This window comes from Aegilops tauschii, chromosome 7 (genome assembly GCF_002575655.3).
Source record: "Aegilops tauschii subsp. strangulata cultivar AL8/78 chromosome 7, Aet v6.0, whole genome shotgun sequence".
In the NCBI taxonomy this organism is placed as follows: Eukaryota; Viridiplantae; Streptophyta; class Magnoliopsida; order Poales; family Poaceae; genus Aegilops; species Aegilops tauschii.
Genome location: NC_053041.3, coordinates 413,127,825 through 413,154,733, shown reverse-complemented (window position 1 = coordinate 413,154,733; position 26,909 = coordinate 413,127,825). Strand labels below are relative to the sequence as shown.

Here is a 26,909-nt window from a genome sequence, read left to right as displayed (position 1 = left end):
TGCCGGAGGGGGGATTCCTCACCGGTGGCCATCTTCATCATCCCGGCGCTCTCCATGACGAGGAGGGAGTAGTTCACCCTCGGGGCTGAGGGTACCAGTAGCTATGTGTTTGATCTCTCTCTCTCTCTCTCTCTCGTGTTCTTGAGGTGATACGATCTTGATGTATCGCGAGCTTTGCTATTGTAGTTGGATCTTATGATGTTTCTCCCCCTCTACTCTCTTGTAATGGATTGAGTTTTCCCTTCAAGTTATCTTATCGGATTGAGTCTTTTAACGATTTGAGAATACTTGATGTATGTCTTGCGTGGGATACCCGTGGTGACAATGGGGTATTCTATTGATCCACTTGATGTATGTTTTGGTGATCAACTTGCGGGTTCCGCCCATGAACCTATGCATAGGGGTTGGCACACGTTTTCGTCTTGATTCTCCGGTAGAAACTTTGGGGCACTCTTTGAGGTTCTATGTGTTGGTTGAATAGATGAATCTGAGATTGTGTGATGCATATCGTATAATCATTCCCACGGATACTTGAGGTGACATTGGAGTATCTAGGTGACATTAGGGTTTTGGTTGATTTGTGTCTTAAGGTGTTATTCTAGTACGAACTCTAGGGCTGTTTGTGACACTTATAGGAATAGTCCAACGGATTGATTGGAAAGAATAACTTTGAGGTGGTTTCGTACCCTACAATAATCTCTTCGTTTGTTCTCCGCTATTAGTGACTTTGGAGTGACTCTTTGTTGCATGTTGAGGGATAGTTATGTGATCCAATTATGTTATTATTGTTGAGAGAACTTGCACTAGTGAAAGTATGAACCCTAGGCCTTGTTTCCTAGCATTGCAATACCGTTTGTGCTCACTTTTATCATTAGTTACCTTGCTGTTTTTATATTTTCAGATTACAAAAACCTATATCTACCATCCATATTGCACTTGTATCACCATCTCTTCGCCGAACTAGTGCACCTATACAATTTACCATTGTATTGGGTGTGTTGGGGACACAAGAGACTCTTTGTTATTTGGTTGCAGGGTTGTTTGAAAGAGACCATCTTCATCCTACGCCTCCCACGGATTGATAAACCTTAGGTCATCCACTTGAGGGAAATTTGCTACTGTCCTACAAACCTCTGCACTTGGAGGCCCAACAACGTCTACAAGAAGAAGGTTGCGTAGTAGACATCGAGCAGTTTCTGGCGCCGTTGCCGGGGAGGTGAGTACTTGAAGGTATATCTTTAGATCTTGCAATCGAATCTTTTAGTTTCTTGTTTTATCACTAGTTTAGTTTATAAAAGAAAATTACAAAAAAATGGAATTAAGGGTGCCTCATATGCTTTATCTTTGTAATGTCTTTTGCGATAATGATGGGAAGGAAAATTGTGCTCAAGTACTAGAAGAAGAATGCATTAGAATGTTTGGCACTAAATATTTGAATGATGAGCATGATTGCAATGTTGTTAGTATGAATTCCTTGAATTCCATGATGCTAATGATATGCAAAGCCACAAGCTTGGGGAAGCTATGTTTGATGAAGATGATATTTTTTGTCCCCCAAGTTTTGATGAGCAAATTTATTATGATGAAAGCATGCCTCCTATTTATGATGATTATTGTGATGACACGTATGCTTTAAAGAATAATGATAACCATGAAACTTGTCATCTTGATCTTAATTTTCAATCACATGATAGTTATTTTGTTGATTTTGCTCCCACTATTGTTCATGAGAAGAATTTTGCTTATGTGGAGAGTAATAAAGTTTCTATGCAAGTAGATCATGAAAAGAATGCTTTATGTGCTGGTTATATTGTTGAATTCATTCATTATGCTACTGAAAATTATTATGAGGTAGGAATATATGCTTGTAGGAATTGCAATAATATCAAGTTTCCTCTCTATGTGCTTAAAGTTTTGAAGTTATGCTTGTTTTGCCTTCCTATGCAAGTTGATTCTTGTTCCCATAAGTTGTTTGCTCACAAAATCCCTATGCATAGGAAGTGGGTTAGACTTAAATGTGCTAGTCATATTCTTCATGATGCTCTCTTTATGTTTCAATTCTTATCTCTTATGTGAGCATCATTGAAATCATCATGCCTAGCTAGGGGCGTTAAACGTTAGCGCTTGTTGGGAGGCAACCCAATTTTATTTTCGTTCTTTGCTTTTTGGTTCTGTTTAGTAATAAATAATTCATTTAGCCTCTGGTTACATGTAGTTTTATGTTTTAATTAGTGTTTGTGCCAAGTAAGACCTATAGGATCTTCTTGGATGATAGTTATTTGATCTTGCTGAAAATTCCAGAAACTTTCTGTTCACGAAAACAATTGTTTAAAATCACCAGAACGTGATAAAATAATGATTCCAATTGCAGAAGATCAATAAACAAATTTTCTAGGTCTTCCTATTTTGGTAGAATTTTTGGAGTTCCAGAAGTTTGCGTTAGTTACAGATTACTACAGACTGTTCTGTTTTTGACAGATTCTGTTTTTCGTGTGTTGTTTGCTTATTTTGATGAATCTATGGCTAGTAAAATAGTCTACAAACCATAGAGAAGTTGGAATACAGTAGGTTTAACACCAATATAAATAAAGAATGAGTTCATTACAGTACCTTGAAGTGGTGTTTTGTTTTCTTTCGCTAACGGAGCTTACGAGTTTTCTGTTAAGTTTTGTGCTGTGAAGTTTTCAAGTTGGGTAAATATTCGATGGACTATGAAATAAGGTGTGGCAAGAGCCTAAGCTTGGGGATGCACAGGGCACCCCAAGGTAGTATTCAAGGATAACTAAGAGCCTAAGCTTGGGGATGCCCCGGAAGGCATCCCCTCTTTCGTCTTCATTCATCGGTAACTTTACTTGGAGCTATATTTTTATTCACCACATGATATGTGTTTTGCTTGGAGCGTCATTTTATTTTATTTTGTTTTGCTTTCTGTTTGAATAAAGTACCAATATCTGAAATCCTTAAATGTTAGAGAGTCTTCACATAATTGCATAATTATTCAACTACCCATTGATCTTCACTTATATCTTTCGGGGTAGTCTGTCATTTGCTCTAGGGCTTCACTTATATCTTTTAGAGCACAATGGTGGTTTTATTTTGAAGAAATAGATGAACTCTCATGCTTCACTTATATTATTTTGAGAGTCTTAAACAGCATGGTAATTTGCTTAATCCTAATATGCTAGGTATTCAAGACTAGTAAAAACTTTCTTATGAGTGTGTTGAATACTAAGAGAAGTTTGATGCTTGATGATTGTTTTGAGATATGGAGGTAGTGATATTAAAGTTGTGCTAGTTGAGTAGTTGTGAATTTGAGAAATACTTGTGTTGAAGTTTGCAAGTCCCGTAGCATGCACGTATGGTAAATGTTATGTAACAAATTTGAAACATGAGGTGTTCTTTGATTGTCCTCCTTATGAGTGGCGGTCGGGGACGAGCGATGGTCTTTTCCTACCAATCTATCCCCCTAGGAGCATGCGCGTAGTGCTTGGTTTTTGATGACTTGTAGATTTTTGCAATAAGTATGTGAGTTCTTTATGACTAATGTTGAGTCCATGGATTATACGCACTCTCACCTTTCCATCATTGCTAGCCTCTTCGGTACCGTGCATTGCCCTTTCTCACATTGAGAGTTGGTGCAAACTTCGCCGGTGCATCCAAACCCCGTGATATGATGCGCTCCTTCACACATAAACCTCCTTATATCTTCCTCAAAACAGCCACCATACCTACCTATTATGGCATTTCCATAGCCATTCCGAGATATATTGCCATGCAACTTTCCACCATTCCGTTTATCATGACACGTTCATCATTGTCATAGTGCTTTGCATGATCATGTAGTTGACATAGTATTTGTGGCAAAGCCACCGTTCATAATTCTTTCATACATGTCACTCTTGGTTCATTGCATATCCCGGTACACCGCCGGAGGCATTCATATAGAGTCATACTTTGTTCTAGTATCGAGTTGTAATCATTGAGTTGCAAATAATAGAAGTGTGGTGATCAACATTTTCTAGAGCATTGTCCCAAGTGAGGAATAAAAAAAAGAGAGAAAGGCCATAAAAGAAAGAGAAGGCCCAAAAAAATGAGAGAAAAAGAGAGAAGGGACAATGTCACTATCCTTTACCACACTTGTGCTTCAAAGTAGCACCATAATCTTCATGATAGAGAGTCTCTTGTTTTGTCACTTTCATATACTAGTGGGAATTTTTCATTATAGAACTTGGCTTGTATATTCCAGCAATGGGCCTCCTCAAGTGCCCTAGGTCTTCGTGAGCAAGCAAGTTGGATGCACGCCCACTTAGTTTCTTTTGTTGAGCTTTCATATATTTATAGCTCTAGTGCATCCGTTGCATGGCAATCCCTACTCCTTGCATTAACATCAATCGATGGGCATCTCCATAGCTCATTGATTAACCTCGTTGATGTGAGACTTTCTCCTCTTTTCTTCTCCACATAACCCCCATCATTATATTCTATTCCACCCATAGTGCTATATCCATGGCTCATGCTCACGTATTGCGTGAAGGTTGAAAAAGTTTGAGATTACTAAAGTATGAAACAATTGCTTGGCTTGTCATCGGGGTTGTGCATGATGAGAGCATTCTTGTGTGACGAAAATGGAGCATGACTAAACTATATGATTTTGTAGGGATGAACTTTCTTTGGCCATGCTATTTTGAGAAGACATAATTGCTTAGTTAGTATGCTTGAAGTATTATTACTTTTATGTCAATATGAACTTTTATCTTGAATCTTTCGGATCTGAATATTCATACCACAATTAAGAAGAATTACATTGAAATTATGCCAAGGAGCATTCCACATCAAAAATTCTGTTTTTATCATTTACCTACTCGAGGACGAGCAGGAATTAAGCTTGGGGATGCTGATACGTTTCCAACGTATCTATAATTTTTGACTGTTCCATGCTATTATATTATCTGTTTTGGATGTTTATGGGCTTTATTATGCCCTTTTATATTATTTTTGGGACTAACCTATTGACCCAGAGCCCAGTGCCAGTTTCTGTTTTTCCCTTGTTTCAGTGTTTCGCAGAAAAGGAATATCAAACGGAGTCGAAACGGAATGAAACCTTCGGGAAAGTTATTTTTGGAACGGAAGCAATCCAGGGGACTTGGAGTGCATGTCAGGAATCAACGAGGAAGGAACAAGGCAGGGGGCGCGCCCACTCCCCTGGGCGCGCCCTCCACCCTCGCGGGCCCCTCGTGGCTCCCCTGACGTATTTCTTCCTCCTATATATACCAATATACCCTAAAACCATCGGGGAACAGAATAGATCGGGAGTTCCGCCGTCGCAAGCCTCTGTAGCCACCAAAAACCAATCGGGACCCTGTTCCGGCACCCTGCCGGAGGGGGGATCCCTCACCGGTGGCCATCTTCATCATCCCGGCGCTCTCCATGACGAGGAGGGAGTAGTTCACCCTCGGGGCTGAGGGTATGTACCAGTAGCTATGTGTTTGATCTCTCTCTCTCTCTCTCTCGTGTTCTTGAGGTGATACGATCTTGATGTATCGCGAGCTTTGCTATTGTGGTTGGATCTTATGATGTTTCTCCCCCTCTACTCTCTTGTAATGGATTGAGTTTTCCCATTGAAGTTATCTTATCGGATTGAGTATTTTAATGATTTGAGAACACTTGATGTATGTCTTGCGTGGGATACCCGTGGTGACAATGGGGTATTCTATTGATCCACTTGATGTATGTTTTGGTGATCAACTTGCGGGTTCCGCCCATGAACCTATGCATAGGGGTTGGCACACGTTTTCGTCTTGATTCTCCGGTAGAAACTTTGGGGCACTCTTTGAGGTTCTATGTGTTGATTGAATAGATGAATCTGAGATTGTGTGATGCATATCGTATAATCATTCGCACGGATACATGAGGTGACATTGGAGTATCTAGGTGACATTAGGGTTTTGGTTGATTTGTGTCTTAAGGTGTTATTCTAGTACGAACTCTAGGGCTGTTTGTGACACTTATAGGAATAGCCCAACGGATTGATTGGAAAGAATAACTTTGAGGTGGTTTCGTACCCTACCATAATCTCTTCGTTTGTTCTCTGCTATTAGTGACTTTGGAGTGACTCTTTGTTGCATGTTGAGGGATAGTTATGTGATCCAATTATGTTATTATTGTTGAGAGAACTTGCACTAGTGAAAGTATGAACCCTAGGCCTTGTTTCCTAGCATTGCAATACCATTTGTGCTCACTTTTATCATTAGTTACCTTGCTGTTTTTATATTTTCAGATTACAAAAACCTATATCTACCATCCATATGCACTTGTATCACCATCTCTTCGCCGAACTAGTGCACCTATACATTACCATTGTATTGGGTGTGTTGGGGACACAAGAGACTCTTTGTTATTTGGTTGCAGGGTTGTTTGAGAGAGACCATCTTCATCCTACGCCTCGCACGGATTGATAAACCTTAGGTCATCCACTTGAGGGAAATTTGCTACTGTCCTACAAACCTCTGCACTTGGAGGCCCAACAACGTCTACAAGAAGAAGGTTGCATAGTAGACATCAATCATCCTTGCTACCTCGATGGTGATGCATGAGTAGTTCATCCATAGGGTTTGTACAAGTAGCTATGTATTTGATCTCTCTCTCTCTCTCTCTCTCGTGTTGTTGATTTGACATGATCTTGTAGTATCATGAGCTTTGTTAATAAAGTTGGATCACATTACCTTCACCTCCCTCTCTTATTTGTGTGGTGAATTGGGTCTTGCTCTTTGAGGTTTCTTTATGTTGGATTTAGTATTTTGGATTTGAGGTCACTTGCTGCATGTGTCACTCGCGGATACTCGTGGTGACGTTATCCTATCTAGGTGACATTAGAGTTGATTGATGCATATCATATGGTGTTATTGTCGTACGATCTCTAGAACTATTCATGACACATTGGGGTGGTTCATAAGATTGATTGGAAACACAACTTTGAGGTGGTTTACTACCTACACTATTTCATCCTACTTTCTCCGATAGGAATAGAGATTTTGGAGTGATTCTTTGCCACATTTTGAGGGATTGTTATGTGATTCAGTTATGTTAATGATGTTGAGAGATTGCATTAATGAGAGTATGAACCCTAGGTCTTGTTTATAAGCATTGAGACACCATTTTCACACACTTTTGTTATTTGCTACCTTGCTGTTTTTATTTGTTCAGATTATAAAAGTTATTTCTACCATCCATATTAGACATCTATCATCATCTCTTCGCCGAACTAGTGCACCTATACAACTGACAATTGTATTGGGTGTGTTGCGGACACAAGAAACTCTTTGTATTTGATTGCAGGGTTGTTTGAGAGAAACTATCTTCATCCTACACCTCCCACGGATTGATAAACCTTAGGTCGTCCACTTGATAGAAATTTGCTACTATCCTACAAAACTCTGCGCTTGGAGGCCCAGCAGAGTCTACAAGATAAAACTACGTAGTAGACATCATCGCACCATTTACCCAACCACGGAAGTGAGGAGGCAATGACGCATGGTGACTATCTGATGCGCCGCTCAGGGAATCCAAGAGATCAAGCACTGTTGGGAAACGTAGTATGCAATTTCAAAAAAAATTCCTACGCTCACGCAAGATCTATCCAGGAGATGCATATCAACGAGAGGGGGAGAGTGTGTCTACGTACCTTCATAGACCGTAAGCGGAAGCGTTTGACAACGTGGTTGATGTAGTCAAACTTCTTCCAGCTCCGACCGATCAAGTACCGAACGTACGACACCTCTGAGTTCTGCACACGTTCAGCTCGATGACGCCCCTCGCCTTCTTGATCCAACAAGGTGTCGAGGAAGTAGATGAGTTCCGTCAACACGACGGCGTGGTGACGGTGATGGTGAAGTGATTCTCGCAGGGCTTCGCCTAAGCAGCGCAAAACTATGACCGGGGGTGTAAATTGTAGAGGGGGGCACTGCATACGGCTAAAGATTGTTGTTGTATGTTCTAGGCGCCCCTTCCCCACGTATATATAGGTGGGAGGGGGAGGGGAGCAGCAAGGGTTCGCCCCAAGTAGGAGGAATCCTACTTGGGGTCCTCCCCAATTCGGCCTCCCCCCTTCCATATTTGCCGGAGGGGGAAAAGGGAAGAGGAAGGAGAGAAGGAAAGGGGGGCCGAATCCCCTCTTTCCCTTCTCCCACTCGGCCTCCTTCCTTGGGGGGTGGGGGCCACCTATGGCCCATATCTTTCCCCCCGCGGTTCCGGTAACCCCCCCGGTACTCCGATAACTACCCGATACATTCCGGAACACTTCCGGTGTCCGAATACTATCATCCTATATATCAATCTTTACCTCTCGACCATTTCGAGACTCCTCGTCATGTCCGTGATCTCATCCGGGACTACGAACAACATTTGGTCACCAAATCATATAACTCATATAATACTAAATCATCATCAAATGTTAAGCGTGCGGACCCTACGGGTTCGAGAACTATGTAGACATGACTGAGACACTTATCCGGTCAATAACCAATAGCGGAACCTGGATGTCATATTGGTTCCTACATATTCTACGAATATCCTTATCGGTCGAACCATTATGACAACATTCGTTATTCCCTTTGTCATTGGTATGTTACTTGACCGAGATTCGATTGTCGATATCTTCATACCTAGTTCAATCTCGTTACCGGAAAGTCTCTTTACTTGCTCTGTAATACATCATCCTGCAACTAACTCATTAGTCACTTTGCTTGCAAGGCTTCTTGTGATGTGTATTATCGAGAGGGCCCAGAGATACCTCTTCGATACTCGGAGTGAAAAATCCTAATCTCGATCTATGCCAACCCAACAAACACCTTTGGAGATACCTGTAGAGCATCTTTATAATCACCCATTTACGTTGTGACGTTTGATAGCACAGAAGGTATTCCTCCGGTATCCGGGAGTTGCATAATCTCATAATCGAAGGAATATGTATTTGACATGAAGAAAGCAATAGCAACAAAACTGAACGATCAATATGCTAAGCTAACAGATGGGTCATGTCCATCACATCATTCTCCTAATGATGTGATCCCGTTATCAAATGAAAACTCATGTCCATGGTTAGGAAACCTTAACCATCTTTGATCAATGAGCTAGTCAAGTAGAGGCTCACTAGGGACACAGTGTTTGTCTATGTATTAAGTTTTCCGATCAATACAATTCTGGCATGAATAATAAACATTTATCACGAATAAGGAAATATAAAATAACAACTTTATTATTGCCTCTAGGGCATATTTCCTTCAATCTCCCACTTGCACTAGAGTCAATAATCTAGATTACATAGTAATGATTCTAACACCCATGGAGTCTTGGTGCTTATCATGTTTTGCTCATGGAAGAGGCTTAGTCAACGGGTCTGCAACATTCAGATCCGTATGTATTTTGCAAATCTCTATGTCTCCCTCCTTGACTTGATCACGGATGGAGTTGAAGCGTCTCTTGATGTGTTTGGTTCTTTTGTGAAATATGGATTCCTTCGCTAAGGCAATTGCTCAAGTATTGTCACAAAAGATTTTCATTGGACCCGATGCACTAGGTATTACACCTAGATCGGATATGAAATCCTTCATCCAGACTCCTTCATTTGCTGCTTCTGAAGCAGCTATGTACTCCACTTCACACGTATATCTCGCCACGACACTCTGCTTGGAACTGCACCAACTGACAGCTCCACCATTCAATATAAATACGTATCCGGTTTGTGACTTAGAGTCATCCGGATCAGTGTCAAAGCTAGCATCGACGTAACCATTTACGACGAGCTCTTTGTTACCTCCATAAACGAGAAACATATCCTTAGTCCTTTTCAGGTACTTCAGGATGTTTTTGACCGCTGTCCAGTGATCCACTCCTGGATTACTTTGGTACCTCCATGCTAAACTTATAGGAAGGCACACATCAGGTCTGGTACACATCATAGCATACATGATAGAACCTATGGCTGAGGCATAGGGAATGACTTTCATTTTTCTCTATCTTCTGTAGTGGTCGGGCATTGAGTCTGACTCAACCTCACACCTTTTAACACAGGCAAGAACACTTTCTTTGACTGATCCATTTTGAACTTCCTCAAAACTTTATCAAGGTATGTGCTTTGTGAAAGTCCTATTAAGCGTCTTGATCTATCTCTATAGATCTTGATGCCCAATATATAAGCAGCTTCACCGAGGTCTTTCATTGAAAAACTTTTATTCAAGTATCCTTTTATGCTATCCAGAAATTCTATATCATTTCCAATCAACAATATGTCATCCACATATAATATTAGAAATGTTACAGAGCTCCCACTCACTTTCTTGTAAATGCAGGCTTCTCTGAAATTCTTTATAAAACCATATGCTTTGATCACCTCATCAAAGCGTATATTCCAGCTCCGAGATGCTTGCACCAGTCCATAGATGGATCGCTGGAGCTTGCACACTTTGTTAGCACCTTTAGGATCGACAAAACCTTCTGGTTGCATCATATACAACTCTTCTTTAAGAAAACCATTAAGGAATGCAGTTTTGATGTCCATTTGCCAGATTTCATAATCATAAAATGCGGCAATTGCTAACATGATTCAGACAGACTTAAGTATCGCTACGGGTGAGAAAGTCTCATCGTAGTCAACTCCTTGAACTTGTGGAAAACCTTTTGCGACAAGTCAAGCTTTGTAGACAGTAACATTACCATCAACGTCAGTCTTCTTCTTGAAGATCCATTTATTCTCTATGGCTCGCCAATCATCGTGCAAGTCCACCAAAGTCCATACTTTATTCTCATACATGGATCCTATCTCAGATTTCATGGCCTCAAGCCATTTATCAGAATCTGGCTCATCATAGCTTCATCATACTCCCTCCATTCCTTTATCTAAGGTGTATTATTATTAGCACGTTAACCAAGGCACATAATTATGGACTATTTAGGACGAAATTACCCTTGTCTAATTCGTAGATTAGCGGCAAGTAAATCATTTAGGCTAGGAAAGGGAGAGATACACACAATCGGGAGAGAGATAGTTTCATTTTCTTTCTCTACTAGGGGAGATACATGCAATCAGGAGAGATATGCTTTCCTTTTTCTGGAGGGCCAAGATCAGAATTACAAGGAATTAGAACAAATGCATCTTACATTGTGAAATTTTATCAAAAAACAAATACACCTTATATAAAGGAACGGAGGGAGTAGTTCGTAGGTTCGTCATGGTCAAGTAACATGACTTTCAGAACAGGATTACCGTACCACTCTGGTGCGGATCGTGCTCTCGTTGACCTACGAGGTTCAGTAGTAACTTGATCTGAAGTTTCATGATCATTATCATTAGCTTCCTCTCTAGTTGGTGTAGGCATCACGGGAACGGTTTTGTGTGATGAGCTACCTTCCAATTTGAGAGAAGGTACAGTTACCTCATCAAGTTCTACTTTCCTCCACTCACTTCTTTTGAGAGACTTTCTTCTCTAGAAAGTTTCCATTCTTGGCAACAAAGATCTTGCCTTCGATTGTGGTAAAATGTGTACTCAATTGTTTCTTTAGGGTATCATATGAAGACGCACTTCTCTGATTCGGGTTTGAGCTTATCAGGCTGAAGCCTTTTGACATAAGTATCGCAACCCCAAAATTTAAGAAACGACAGCTTAGGTTTCTTGCCAAACCACAGTTCATACGGTGTCGTCTCGACGGATTTAGACGGTGCCCTATTTAACGTGAATGCAACTGTCTCTAATGCATAACCCCAAAACGACAGTGGTAAATCGGTAAGAAACATCATAAATCGCACCATATCTAATAAAGTACGGTTACGACGTTCGGACACACCATTACGCTGTGGTGTTCCAAGTGGCGTGAGTTGTGAAACTATTTCACGTTGTTTTAAATGAAGGCCAAACTCGTAACTCAAATATTTGCCTCCGCGATCAGATCGTAGAACTTTATTTTCTTGTTACGATGTTTCTCCACTTCACTCTGAAACTCTTTAAACTTTTCAAATGTTTCAGACTTGTGTTTCATCAAGTAGATATACCCATATCTGCTCAAATCATCTGTGAAGGTCAGAAAATAACGATACCCACCGCGAGTTTCAACACTCATCGGACCGCATACATCGGTATGTATTATTTCCAATAAGTCATTAGCTCGCTCCATTGTTCCGAAGAACGGAGTTTTAGTCATCTTGCCCATGAGGCATGGTTCACAAGTGATGCTGAGGAAGTGTAGGCCATTTTCACCCATCATGCGACCCATAGAAGTGTAGGCCATCTTTCAAAATTATTATTACCATAGAAGTGTAGGCCATCTTTGATACCAAGCATTGTGATGTAATTGGTGTCGTGCTTCAATAAATTTACAGGTAGATACTCCCTCTGTAAAGAAATATAAGAATCGTTAAGTGATCTAAACAATCTTATATTTATTTACAGAGGGAGTATTTCCGAAGAAAAAGGAGAAAAAGGTACCACTGATTGCTTGATACGATTGTTTTCACTGATTTCACATATATAATCATCATAGTATTTGAAAATGACAATGTGCATCCGCGTCATGTACCACTTGTGACTAAAAAGTGATTGTTTTCACGCTCCTACACCATACCAAAGTACGAGCTTCCGACTGATTATTCAGTTGCAGCTATACGCAGCTGATAGAAAATCCCAAGCCAAGACAATATTGTATTAACTTCAGATCTTACCTGCATGGATTTCACTTCTTCAGGAAACAACTGCTCCTAACTCTTCAGAGTATTGATCAGTGTGTATCTATGTATAAAAAAGATTATTTACATGTTTATTCAGGTATTGGGGACAACAAATCCATGGCCAGTCCTGCAGAATTAACCTAATGTGGCCTTATCTAGCAAGGATCATTTTCATACCAAGGTGTGAAAATAGCTACTTACCGAGCATCTAAACCTATCACAACTTCACAACCTATCAGAACTCAGAACTAAACTCTTGTAAGAGCAGAAATCCACCAAAAGGTCATGGAATGGAGGGCAATGAAACAATTAGGTACAACATCTGCACAAGTATCAACGAAAGCAAAAATATAAACACAAGATGAACTCAGACTACAGAAAGACCACAAACGTCACGTCTGTGAAAAAATAATATTGAAATCTCATGTACAAGAGATGAAGCATATGTACATCTTCACCAGAAAAAACCTCAATTCTTCATCATCTGATCCTGAACATATTGCTAAGCGTAGTTCAAATCCCCTCCATTACCATTTTCTTGGCTTATATCTACCTTTCTGGAAAGGAACATACCAAAACTCACTGCATTTTGAAACTTCTTGATCCCCCAGCAGCTACAACAAGATAAATCACCCGGACACACACTGGAAACCCTTGCAGACGGCAAGCCAAGCAGCAAACAATACCACACAAACGAGAACATCAACAATGATGATGATCTTCACATGGCGCATCCAAAGTGACCGCGACGACTGCTGCCTCCGTAGCCTGGATTGGCTTGTGCTGCGCTCCAATGACATGCCGCCAACATCCTCTGGCTGCACATCAATTCTCAAACCTCTTGTGCCATGGTGCTCATCTTCGCCATCCCCCATAGGCATCCCCTTCTCCTTTGCCTTCTTCTTATCCTTCCTGCCACTGCCTTTTCCAAGAAGAGGCACCTTCGACGATGTGCAGCCCGAGCTGCCATTCGACCCTCCCCTTTGCGCACCACCCTCAGGTACAAGTGCGGCACGGGGCATCTTCTCCAGTGAAGCAACCAGCCTCTGGACAGCCGGAACCAGCGTGTCATGGAACCCATTCCTATTCGTGTTCCTGAACTCATCCCGCACACGCTCCAGGAACTGCAAGGCACCAACATTCCCGACGCTCGGGTCGATGATGGCGAAAAAGGTGTGCCCGTCTGCCATCAGATAGCCGTAGCTCCTCGACCCTGAAGTGTGGATGTAATGCCGGTGGTAGGGAGGCACGTTCTCGAGGCAGAGCGCCGCGGTGGCCTCGGTCTGCGAGTCACCATCCTTGCTGCTGTAGCTGTATATGACCTTGTTCCCCTTGGCAATGCAGCAGTACACCGTGTTGTCGGCCGACGAGCTCATCCGCGGGTCCTCCTCTGCAACGTCAACCTCCAGGGGCTTGGCGCGCGACGACAGTAGCTTCACAGACCTGGATCGGCGAGAATTCATCAAAAGCCCCCGAAGAACGAAGCGACAGCTTCACCCTTCGTACGGACAACCTGCCCCGATTCCGAACCTCAAGAACCGGGGCCCTCTCCGACGAATCCAACCCACAAGGACGGAATCCGGCAGCGATTCACGCCGGTCCTCCTCTCCGGCGACCGGCGGCAGCTTCTTGGCAGGGGGCGGCGGGGAGGATCACGGATCAAGAACTGGAAAAATCAGCGGAGCGCGGTTAGTGTCCGCCGCAATTCGCGCGAGCCACTGCCTCTGCCCCCATTACTAGCCTAGAATCGCGCATCAAGGATGCGAGAAAGACCATTTCTTGATCACGGAAAATAAAGAAAGTGATCTGGGGAATAAATACCTGGATAAAAATGGCGTGGCCGGGTCGCGAGGGGAGGAGGGCGGATCAGAGGGGCGCTGTCCTGGATGGAGATTTGGACAGGGAGAGAATGAGACCGAGGAAGGCGAGGGGGGAGAGAGAGATCATATTATTGTCGGGGAAGACGGAGGGCGAAGACTTGGCCGGGGCGGAGGTGGGGTGGGGATTTGACTCGGCAACGAGGGGGAGGAGGAACGGTGGTGACGCGGTTTGAGAGGTTTGAGCGAGCATCGTGTCGTCTGCAGTGTGTGTGTGCGTTTCTTATTCTTTTTCTAGGAAATCGTCCAAAGCTGCTACTACTACCATGTAGCTTTCGGATCATTATTGAGGCGTACGAAAATGCATTAAAAGAATGGTATGTAGAGATGCAATTTGCCCAACTTGGGAATATGATATTTTCTTTTCATGTTTAATCTTTCACAAATAGAGTCGAGTTTGTGATTTAGGTTGACTATCGTTTAGATCAATACAATTTGGATCCGGATACAAAAATGTAATACTTTCTCAGTTTCATACATATTCTTTGAAAAGTCAAACTTAGCAAACTTGATCAAGTTTATGAAGAAAGCTATATATATCTACAATACCATACGTATACAATATGAAAATTTAACTCGCGGTGTATCCGATGATATGTATTTGGTATTCTAAATCAAACAATAAAAATTCTCTTTAAACATGGTCAAACTTTGCAAAGTGTGACTTTTGATAAATTCTATACACAATACACTATGGAACTGCGGAAGTACGTAAGATTCATATTATTTAAGAAAAAAACTATGATTTCACTTATAACGCATGCTTGGTTGGGTCTGATCCGCTTAACCGGAATCATTTTCTTCCTCCTCTCCCATTCCTTAGGCGACAAATGTGGTTGCGGCTGATCTACCACCTCACCTCAGATCGGCGGTGGTAAGACTATAGTGTCACCGTCGGCATGAAATAAGGTCTTCCCCTCACACCTCTTCGGTGGTGTTTCTTTGTATCGTTGGGAGGCGTGTGGAGAAAGATTCGTCCCCAAATCTGGTTCTTCAGATCTGACTTTTTCTTTTCTGGGTTTGCCTCGGTGGCACTGTCCTACGGAGCAGCCAACGTGATCGTACGCCTTGGTCCTCCAGCTTCAGTTATGCTCAATGAAGTTGTCTCGCAGCCTTGATGGGAAACACGTGAGATTTTTGTTCCCGACTCTGTCTGGTTGGACCGATGGTGTTCTACAGGCCTTCTCCGGCGTTTTCTTATTTGAAAGTGATGACTTATTTCGGAGATCACGGCTACCGACATATTCTGGTCTACATCAAGGCCACCGCTTCTATAATTTTTGTAAGGGTGTTTTATAAGGATATGTACTACTTAATATATGTCATTTGGCCTTTCTAGAAAGAAAAAGACACATGTTTTTGGTCTGTAATTATTGGTCAAACTTCATTAATATTGCATAGAATACCACTAAAAAGATCAAAAAGATCGACTAGAGGGATGAAGAGGAGCCTACGATCTTTTTTGCTTAACTTCGAAGAACCGACGCCTTCCTTTTTGAAACGGACGGTCAACCATCTCCATAACATTTCACCGAAAAACTGATGTCTTGAGATAAACTTGATAGCCATCATTAGTGCCACTATCATACTATCATCGACACCAAAATACATTTAGAACCTAGATGCACTTTCAGCCACGTTTGAATATATTTTGAAATGGAATGGGTATCATTTTTATTTATTTATTCTTGCAAGAAAACTTACCATCTATTCATCAACTGTAATGGTAGTAAAAAGAACACTAGAAATAATAAAAATTACATCCAGGTCAATTGACCACTTAGCGACGACTACAAGCACTGGAGCGAGCAGAAGGTGCGCCGCCGTCATTGCCCTCCTTCATGAGAGCCAGGCAAAACTCGTTATAGTAGACAGTCGGGAAGTCGTCGTGCTAAGGCCCACATCACCAACGCTCCAGAACAGCAACCACCGCCGATCAAGAGAAATGTAGATTAGAAGAATCCAACATATAGACACACGAACGTGGAAGGAACAAGACTGGATCCATGGAGATCCATCGAAGACCAATACCGACCGAATCCCATGAGATCCGCCAGAGACACACCTCCACACGTCTTCCAACGACAATGTACGCACCACCAAAATGGGACTAGACGGGGAGGAACTTATTCCAGCTACAGGAAGCCGCCGCTGTCTCGCCTCCCTGAATAGGACACAAACCCTAATTAACCCTAAAAAGAGCTAAAACGGAGCAGAGCCCTCCGACCGGCGAGGGCCTACGTCCACCGCGCCTCCATGGTCCTAAGGCCACCTGAGACGAGGCGGATCAGCGGCAGCGCCGGCGGAGGGGGGGGGGGGGGGCGAGAATACGTTCGTCTTGGGAGGAGTTTCTTGCGAGGAGAGCTAGATGCGATCTGGTGTAGTAGGATCTGTTGACTTTTGGGTCATGTACGGAATGGGTATCATTAGTATTGCATACTCCCTCCGTTCCAAAATAGATAACTCAACTTTGTATTAACTTTAGTATAAAGTTGAGTCAAGTATAAAGTAAAATAGATGACTCAACTTTGTATTAACTTTAGTATAAAGTTGAGTCAAGTATAAAGTAAAATAGATGACTCAACTTTGTATTAACTTTAGTATAAAGTTGAGTCAAGTATAAAGTTGAGTCATCTATTTTGGAACGAAGGGAGTACAAAACAAGGTTTCCATGGTGTGACGACAATTTGTCAACTAAAGAATAAAGACATTCTGGGTTGTTAAAAAAAAGTTAGCAAATGGTCGTTCAAATTTATCAATGTAGTTAGCATGCTACTGAGGAGGCGGCCAACTTGTCGAACATGTTTTATTTTATTTTGTTTTCTTGCACGGAAAGGACAGAGGCCTAGCACAAACCTTCACAAAAACATCCTTACAGAAGTTTAAAAAATATATCTAAATATTTGGGGTGCCGAAGTCTTCTTCCTCCTGCATCTATTAATAATGCATCATGAACAAAGATCGTTGCCACATCTTAGACCTATGTCTCCATGGAGAAAAAATCGTTTAAATTCATCAGCTTGTAGAAATAACGGTTGAGAACTCGTCGATCTAGACCAGAAGATGCCAATGAACGCGATTTACGTAGAAAATTGACGCCCCAGAGGAAAAAATTGGAGAAGACATGTATATTGCCCCAGGTCTGGCGAGACTGAGGCGGGGAACACAACGCTCACATGCTACCCGGCAAGGCCGAACCTGGTCAAACTACCTGGTCGGAACTAGAGCCGAAGGACCACGATACGCAATGGCGCCATAAGCTCCGCAGTACAAAACCACATGTAGAAGAAAAGGCATGACTCGAAGAACTAGATCTAGTGACACACAACTCTCCACATGGCTCCCAACAATGCCAAGAAGCACCATCGCAAAGAGGATGATGCGGTGAGGACTTATTTTATGCCAATGGTCGTGCCATTGATGACTGTATTATTTACGCTTGTATGATGATGGAATTGTATGATGTATTGATCGGGTGTAATCGCACGTATATATGATGTACAACGGTGGACCACGACCTTGACTATACAAGAAACTAGGAGGTGGGCCCGATACACAATATGCACATAACACATATACTCAACACCCCCCCCCCCGGCAGTCGAAGCGGCGCAATTGCTGGCGCAGACTGGACCAGAACTCCTCGAATGACGTCGTAGGCAAGCCCTTGGTCATGATATCTGCAAATTGTTGGGATGTAGGAACGTGTATAACACGAATATGGCAAGAGCCACCTGATCCCGAACAAAATGAATATCTAACTCAATGTGCTTGGTACGATGATGATGAACCGGGTTGGCGGAGAGGTAGACGGCTGAGACATTGTCGCAATAGACCACTGTTGCCCTGTCGACAGGACACGAAAGCTCCTGGAGCAGCTGACGAAGCCAGGAGCAATCGGCGACGACATTGGCCACAACACGATACTCAGCCTCAGCGCTGGAACGGGAGACCGTAGGCTGCCACTTGGACGACCACGAGATAAGTGATGGTCCAAGGAAGACACAATAGCCCGAAGTGGAGCGACGGGTGTCGGGGCAGCCGGCCCAGTCAGCATAGGAGTATGAGGTGGGGACGGTGTCGGGGAGGCATGCAACGTGATGCCGAGATCCATAGTGCCACAAATATAGCGGAGAATCCGCTTGACAATGGCCCAATGAACGTCCTGAGGTGCATGCATATGAAGGCACTCCTGCTGAACTGCGTACTGGAGCTCCGGTTGTGTGAGGGTGAGGTACTGAAGAGCCCCAACGATGGACCGATAAAAAGCAGCATCCGAAGCAGGAGAACCGTCCATGGCAGAGAGCTTGGCCTTCGTGTCAACAGGCATGGCGGCAGGCTTGCAATTAAGTGTGCCAGCACGGTCAAGAAGCTCGTGACCGTACTTCCGCTGGTGAAGGAAGAAGCCATCCGAACGGCGCACCACCTCAACACCGAGGAAGTAGTGCAAAGGACCCAAGTCCTTGAAGGCAAACTCAGCGCGAAGACGATCAGTGAGCTGACTGAGGAGGCCAGCCGTACATGCCGCCAGGATGATGTCGTCGACGTAGAGGAGCAGATATGCAGTGTCGGAGCCCTGGTGATAGACAAACAGCGACGCAACAGAGCGTGTAGAGCGGAACCCAAGCTGGTGAAGAAATGCCGCGATGCGCTGGTACCAGGCGCGAGGGGCCTGCTTGAGCCCATACAGGGACCGCGAAAGTAGACACGCATGGTCGGGATGTGTCGGATCAACGAACCGCGTGGGTTGCTGACAGAAGACCTGCTCCTCGAGATGACCGTGAAGGAAGGCGTTGGAGACGTCCATCTGGTGCACCGGCCAGGCGCGAGACACCGCAAGGTGGAGAACCGTGTGGATCGTCCCAGGCTTAACCACCAGAGCAAAAGTGTCGGTGAAGTCGACGCCATCATGCTGCCGAAAGCCACGAACAACCCAGCGCGCTTTATAGCGGTCAAGGGTACCATCGGGACGGAGCTTGTGTTTGAAGACCCACTTCCCGGTAATCACGTTAGCATGCCAGGGACGGGGAACAAGCTGCCACGTCCGATTGCGCTGCAAGGCGTCAAACTCCTCTTGCATCACAGCCATCCAGAGCGGGTCACGAAGTGCAGCTCGAACAGAGGATGGCAAAGGCGGCGTCGTAGAGGTGGATGCCGTGTGGATGTACTCATCCGAATCATACCGTGAGCTCGGTCGAAAGACACCCGCACGAGCGCGGGTAACCGGACCAACCGCAGGTGGTGGAGGACCCGCGGCCACCGGTGAGGATGCACCAGAGGGCGTCGAGGCCGCGACCGAGGTCGACGGGTCAGCGGAGGACGATGTTGCAGGAGCCGAGTTCGTGGGCGGGGCCGATCCGCCGGGCGACATCGGCGATGAGGCAGCAGAGGTCGTCGGCGACGCCGAGCCGGCGGGAGAAGCCACAGGTGATGCCGAGCCGAAAGGCGGCGTCGAGGGGTCCGTGGGGCTGGGAAGCCCAGCGCCGGACCCGGAGGCAGCTGCGGGTGGGTGACGCGCCTCAAAGCCAGGGGCGGGCCGAGGGCGGCACGCGAGTGCCCGGGCGAGGGGCCGGTGATCCCACGCCATCAGCGACCGGCGATGGAGGGACGGCCGGAGGTACCTGTTGAAACGGGAACACATGCTCATCAAAGTAAACATGTCGGGAAGTGAACACACGAAGGGAGACAGGATCGTAGCACTGATAGCCCTTGGAGTTGGGAGGGTAGCCGATGAAGATGCATGCGACAGAGCGCGGTGCAAGTTTATGAAGATAAGTGTTGGCAGTGCTAGGATAACATAAACACCCAAAAATACGCAAACTAGCATAAGAGGGTGGCGTACCTAAGAGGAGGTGATGAGCCGCGTAGTTCCAACGCGGGCGACATGGCCGGAGATTAAGAAGGAGCGACGTGGTAGCGAGTGCATCCGGCAAGAAGCGAGGCGGCACGTTGGCATGAAACAGGAGCGTGCGAACGCAGTCATTGAGAGTGTGAAGGACGCGTTCGGCTCGACCGTTTTGTGGTGAAGTATACGGGCAAGTGAGATGAAAAACTGTGCCATGGTCCGACAGAAAAGTGCGGAAGGCAAGGTTGTCGAACTCTTTTCCATTGTCAGTCTGAAGAGCAAGAATGGGACGCACAAACTGCATGCTGACATAGGAGTAAAAAGCCGTCAAGTTGGAAAGCGCATCCGACTTTCGCCGCAAAGAAAAAGTCCACACATAATGAGAATAGTCATCAAGGATAACCAGATAATATAAGTAGCCCGAATTACTAGGAACTAGAGAGGTCCACACATCACTATGGATCAACTGAAAAGGAAAATAGGCAATGGTGGTGGAGTTATTAAACGGAAGACGAATGTGTTTGGCAACACGAGAAGCATGACAGGTATGATCCTCTATCTTATTACAACTGAAACTGAAACTCCTAAGAATATGACGAAGAGTGACGGGGTTGGGATGACCCAGATGAGCGTGCCGAAGATTGACGCCAGTGGAGAGAGCAACCGGTGCAATGGTGGTGGAGAAAGCCGGATGCACCGGATAGAGCTCGTCGGGGCTGTCACATCAGTGAAGTACCATCCTGGTTCGAGCGTCCTTGACACAAAAACCAAGTTCATCAAATTCAATAGTAACCGGATTTTCACGAGTGAAACAACGAACGGAAATAAGATTTTTAATAAGATGAGGTCACACAAGTATGTTAGAGAAGGATAAAGGCATGGAATTAGAAGGAAACAAAGTGTGCCCAACATGTGTGATGGGAAGGGTGGAACCGTCACCGACAATGATGCGGTGGGCGATGGTGACGGGAGAGAAAGAGGCAAGATTACCAGGACGAGCGAACATGTGAGCATTAGCCCCGATGTCCATGTACCAATCACCGTCGCCGGTGTAGTTGTTCGGTAAAGGAGCGGTGTGCAGCGCGGCGAGTAACGCCGGGTCCCAAGGCGTCGGTGGTAGCGTCGGTTGAGGTGACGGTGCCATCGGGAAGCTGTAGCCGCCACTCAGGTGCGGTGTTGGGTACCCTCCATACAGCTGCGGAGCCGCATAGTACGCCTGATGCGCCGACGGACGTGGCACCGAAAGAGTCAGGGCCGGCGCCCGTGGTACCGGCATGGTGTACGCGTGGACAACACCGGTCCACGGGTTGTACCCGCTGGCCCATGGGGGAGGCGCCTGCTGCTGGTGACGCGGGTGGGTCGCCGGGCGCCTGCTGCTGTTGTTGCTACTGGCCACCGTGCTGGCCACCCCGGCGCCGATCAGCAGGAGGGGCGAGTGGGGCGGGTGCACCGTAGGGGGGCGGCGGCAGGGGCAACAGCGGCGGCTGCTGCTCCGGGTAGGGCGCGGGTGAAGGAAATATGCCCTAGAGGCAATAATAAAGTTGTTATTTATATTTCCTTCTATCATGATAAATATCTATTATTCATGCTAGAATTGTATTAACCGGAAACTTGATACATGTGTGGATACATAGACAAAACAGTGTCCCTAGTAAGCCTCTACTAGACTAGCTCATTAATCAAAGATGGTTAAGTTTCCTAATCATAGACATGTGTTGTCATTTGATGAACGGGATCACATCATTAGGAGGAGGATGTGATGGACAAGACCCATCCGTTAGCTTAGCATAATGATCGTTAAGTTTTATTGCTATTGCTTTCTTCATGACTTATACATGTTCCTTTGACTATGAGATTATGCAACTCCCGAATATCGGAGGAATACCTTGTGTGCTATCAAACGTCACAACGTAAATGGGTGATTATAAAGATGCTCTATAGGTATCTCTGAAGGTGTTTTGTTGGGTTGGCATAGATCGAGATTAGGATTTGTCACTCCGAATATCGGAGATGTATCTCTGGGCCCTCTCGGTAATGCACATCATAATAAGCCTTGCAAGCAATGTGACTAATGAGTTAGTTACGGGATGATGAATTATGGAACGAGTAAAGAGACTTGCAGGTAACGAGATTGAACTAAGTATGAGGATACCGACGATGAATCTCGGGCAAGTAACATACCGATGACAAAGGGAATAACGTATGTTGTCATAACGGTTCGACCGATAAAGATCTTCGTAGAATATGTGGGAGCCAATATGAGCATCCAAGTTCCGTTATTAGTTATTGACCGGAGAGGTGTCTCGGTCATGTCTACATAGTTCTCGAACCCATAGGGTCCACACGCTTAACGTTCGATGACGATTTGTATTATGAGTTATGTGTTTTGGTGACCGAAGTTTGTTCGGAGTCCCGGATGAGATCACAGACATGACGAGGAGTCTCGAAATGGTCGAGAGGTAAAGTTTGATATATTGGACGATAGTATTCAGACATCGGAATGGTTCCGGAGCGTTTCAGATATTTATCGGAGTACCGGGAGACCGGAACCCCCCGGGGAAAGTAATGGGCCAACATGGGCCATAGGGGAGAGAGAGGGCAGCCCACAAGGGGTGGCGCCGCCCCCATGGGCAGTCCTAAATGGATAAGGGGAGGGGGCGCGACCCCCCTTTTCTTCTCCCTCTCCTTTCCCCTTCCCCCCTCTGAAAGAAGGAAGGGGGTCCGACTAGGACTAGGGGTCCAAGTCGGTTTACCCCCCACTTGGCGCGCCCCCTAGGGACGGCCTCCTCCCTCTCCTCCTTTATATACGGGGGCAGGGGGCACCCCAAAGCAGATCAATTGTTCTTAGCCGTGTGCGGTGCCCCCCTCCATCGTTTACTCCTCCGGTCATATTGTCGTAGTGCTTAGGCGAAGCCCTGCGTGGATAACTTCACCATCACCATCACCACGCCGTCGTGCTGACGAAACTCGCCCTCGACACTTTGCTATTGCTGGATCAAGAGTTCGAGGGACGTCATCGAGCTGAACGTGTGCAGAAGTCGGAGGTGCCGTACGTTCGGTGCTTGATCGGTTAGATCGAGAAGACATTCGACTACATCAACCGCGTTAAGCTAACGCTTCCGCTTTCGGTCTACAAGGGTACGTGGACACACTCTCCCCTCTCGTTGCTATGCATCTTCTAAATAGATCTTGCGTGAGCATAGGAATTTTATAGAAATTGCATGCTACGTTCCCCAACAGTGGTATCAGAGCCAGGTCTATGCGTAGATGAGATGCATGAGTAGAACACAAAGAGTTGTGGGCAATGATAGTCATACTACTTACCACCAACGTCTTATTTTGATTGGCGGTATTGTTGGATGAAGCGGCCCGGACCAACCTTACATGACCGCGTTCATGAGACCGGTTCAACCGACAGACATGCAACTTGTTTTGCATAAAGGTGGCTGGTGGGTGTGTGTTTCTCCAACTTTAGTTGAATCGAATTTGACTACGGCCGGTGCTTGTTGAAGGTTAAAACAACAAACTTGACGAAACATCGTTGTGGTTTTGATGCATAGGTAAGAATGGTTCTTACTAGAAGCCCGTAGCAGCCACGTAAAACTTGCAACAACAAAGTAGAGGACGTTTAACTTGTTTTTGCACGGCATGTTGTGATGTGATATGGTCAAGACATGATGTGATATACGTTGTTGTTGGGGAACGCAGTATTCCAAAAAATTTCCTACGATCACGCAAGATCTATCTAGGAGAAGCATAGCAACGAGCGGGGAGAGTGTGTCCACGTACCCTTGTAGACCGAAAGCGGAAGCATTAAGTAACGCGGTTGATGTAGTCGAACGTCTTCGCGATCCAACCGAACAAGTACCGAACGCACGGCACCTCCGCGATCTGCACACGTTCAGCTCGGTGACGTCCCTCGAACTCTAAATACAGCTGAGGCCGAGGGAGAGTTCCGTCAGCACGACGGCGTGGTGACGGTGATGATGAAGTTACAGGCGCAGGGCTTCGCCTAAGCACTACGACGATATGACCAAGGTGTAAAACTGTGGAGGGGGGCACAGCACATGGCTAAGGATCAACTTGTGTGTCTATGGGTGCCCCCTACCCCGTATATAAAGGAGGGGAGGAGGAGGCCGGCCGGCCACAAGGGGCGCGCCAAGGGGGGAGGAATCTTACTCCTAGTAGGAGTAGGTTTCCCCCTTTCCTAGTCCATCTAGGAGGAGAAGGAAGGAGAGGGAGAGGGAGAGGGAAAGAGGGGCCACGCCCCCTCCCCTAGTCCTATTCGGACTCCCCGTGGGGGGGCACCTCTTGGCTGCGGCCCTCTCTCCCCCTAAGGCCCACTAAGGCCCATAACTTCCCGAGGGGGGGGGGGTTGGTTCTGGTAACCCTCCGACACACCGGTTTTATCCGAAACTCTCCGGAACACTTCCCGTGTCCGAACAACATGGTCCAATATATCAATCTTTATGTCTTGACCATTTCGAGACTCCTCGTCATGTCCGTGATCACATCCGGGACTCCGAGCAACTTTCGGTACATCAAATCTCATAAACTCATAATACCAATCGCCATCGAACGTTAAGCGTGCGGACCCTACGGTTTCGAGAACTATGTAGACATGACCGAGACACCTCTCCGGTCAATAACCAATAGCGGAACCTGGATGCTCATATTGGTTCCTACATATTCTGCGAAGATCTTTATCGGTCAAACCGCATAACAACATACGTTGTTCCCTTTGTCATCGGTATGTTACTTGCCCGAGATTCGATCGTCGGTATCACCATACCTAGTTCAATCTCGTTACCGGCAAGTCTCTTTACTCATTCCGTAGTACATCATCCCGCAACTAACTCATTAGTCACATTGCTTGCAAGGCTTATAGTGATGTGCATTACCGAGAGGGCCCAAAGATACCTCTCCGACAATCGGAGTGACAAATCCTAATCTCGATCTATGCCAACTCAACAAACACCATCGGAGACACCTGTAGAGCATCTTTATAATCACCCAGTCATGTTGTGACGTTTGATAGCACACTAAGTGTTCCTCCGGTATTCGGGATTTTCATAATCTCATAGTCAGAGGAACATGTATAAGTCATGATGAAAGCAATAGCAACAAACTAAACGATCATAGTGCTAAGCTAACGGATGGGTCTTGTCCATCACATCATTCTCTAATGATGTGATCCTGTTCATCAAATGACAACACATGTCTATGGCTAGGAAACATAACCATCTTTGACAAACAAGCTAGTCAAGTAGAGGCATACTAGGGTCACTCTGTTTGTCTATGTATTCACACATGTACTAAGTTTCCGGTTAATACAATTCTAGCATGAATAATAAACATTTATCATGATATAAGGAAATGTAAATAACAACTTTATTATTGCCTCTAGGGCATATTTCCTTCAGTCTCCCACTTGCACTAGAGTCAATAATCTATATTACATAGTAATGATTCTAACACCCATGGAGTCTTGGTGTTGATCATGTTTTGCTCGTGAGAGAGGCTTAGTCAACGGGTCTGTAACATTCAGATCCGTATGTATCTTGCAAATCTCTATGTCCCCTTCCGACACTTGATGACGGATGGAATTGAAGCGTCTCTTGATGTGCTTGGTCTTCTTGTGAAATCTGGATTCCTTTGCTAATGCAATTGCACCAGTATTGTCACAAAAGATTTTCATTGGACCCGATGCACTAGGTATGACACCTAGATCGGACATGAACTCCTTCATTTGCTGCTTCCGAAGCAGCTATGTACTCCGCTTTACACGTAGATCCCGCCACGACGCTCTGTTTGGAACTGCACCAACTGACAGCTCCACCATTCAATATAAATACATATCTGGTTTGAGACTCAGAGTCATCCGGATAAGTGTCAAAGCTTGCATCGACGTAACCATTTACAACGAGATCTTTGTCACCTCCATAAACGAGAAATATATCTTTAGTCCTTTTCAGGTATTTCAGGATGTTCTTGACCATTGTCCAGTGATCCACTCCTGGATTACTTTGGTACCTCCCTACTATACTTATAGCAAGGCACACATCAGGTCTGGTACACAGCATTGCATACATGATAGAACCTATGGCTGAGGCATAGGGAATGACTTTCATTTTCTCTCTATCTTCTACAGTGGTCGGGCATTGAGTCTCACTCAAATTCACACCTTGTAATATAGGCAAGAGCCCTTTCTTTGACTGATCCATTTTGAACTTCTTCAAAATCTTATCAAGGTATGTGCTTTGTGAAAGTCCAATTAAGCGTCTTGATCTATCTCTATAGATCTTGATGCCCAATATGTAAGCAGCTTCACCGAGGTCTTTCATGGAAAAACTCTTATTCAAGTATCCTTTTATGCTATTCAGAAATTCTATATCATTTCCAATCAGCAATATGTCATCTACATATAATATTAGAAATGCTAGAGAGCTCCCACTCACTTTCTTTTAAATAC

At 44.9% G+C, this 26,909-nt stretch overlaps 1 protein-coding gene across 1 annotated transcript; it reads right to left on the bottom strand.

The window, feature by feature from the left end:
* Positions 1–13,047: 13,047 nt before the first annotated feature.
* Positions 13,048–14,810, bottom strand: LOC109773385 (phytolongin Phyl1.1). Its single transcript, XM_020332079.4, has 2 exons — positions 14,537–14,810; positions 13,048–14,381 (listed from the first exon to the last, which is right to left on the bottom strand). Exon 2 carries the CDS (start codon positions 14,176–14,178, stop codon positions 13,345–13,347), a length of 834 nt encoding a protein of 277 aa, XP_020187668.1. The 5' UTR covers positions 14,179–14,381; positions 14,537–14,810; the 3' UTR covers positions 13,048–13,344.
* Positions 14,811–26,909: the final 12,099 nt, after the last annotated feature.

Excerpts from the sequence above, each read along its gene's own strand:
- LOC109773385 (XM_020332079.4), bottom strand. The coding sequence starts at position 14,178 with ATGAATTCTCGCCGATCCAGGTCTGTGAAGCTACTGTCGTCGCGCGCC.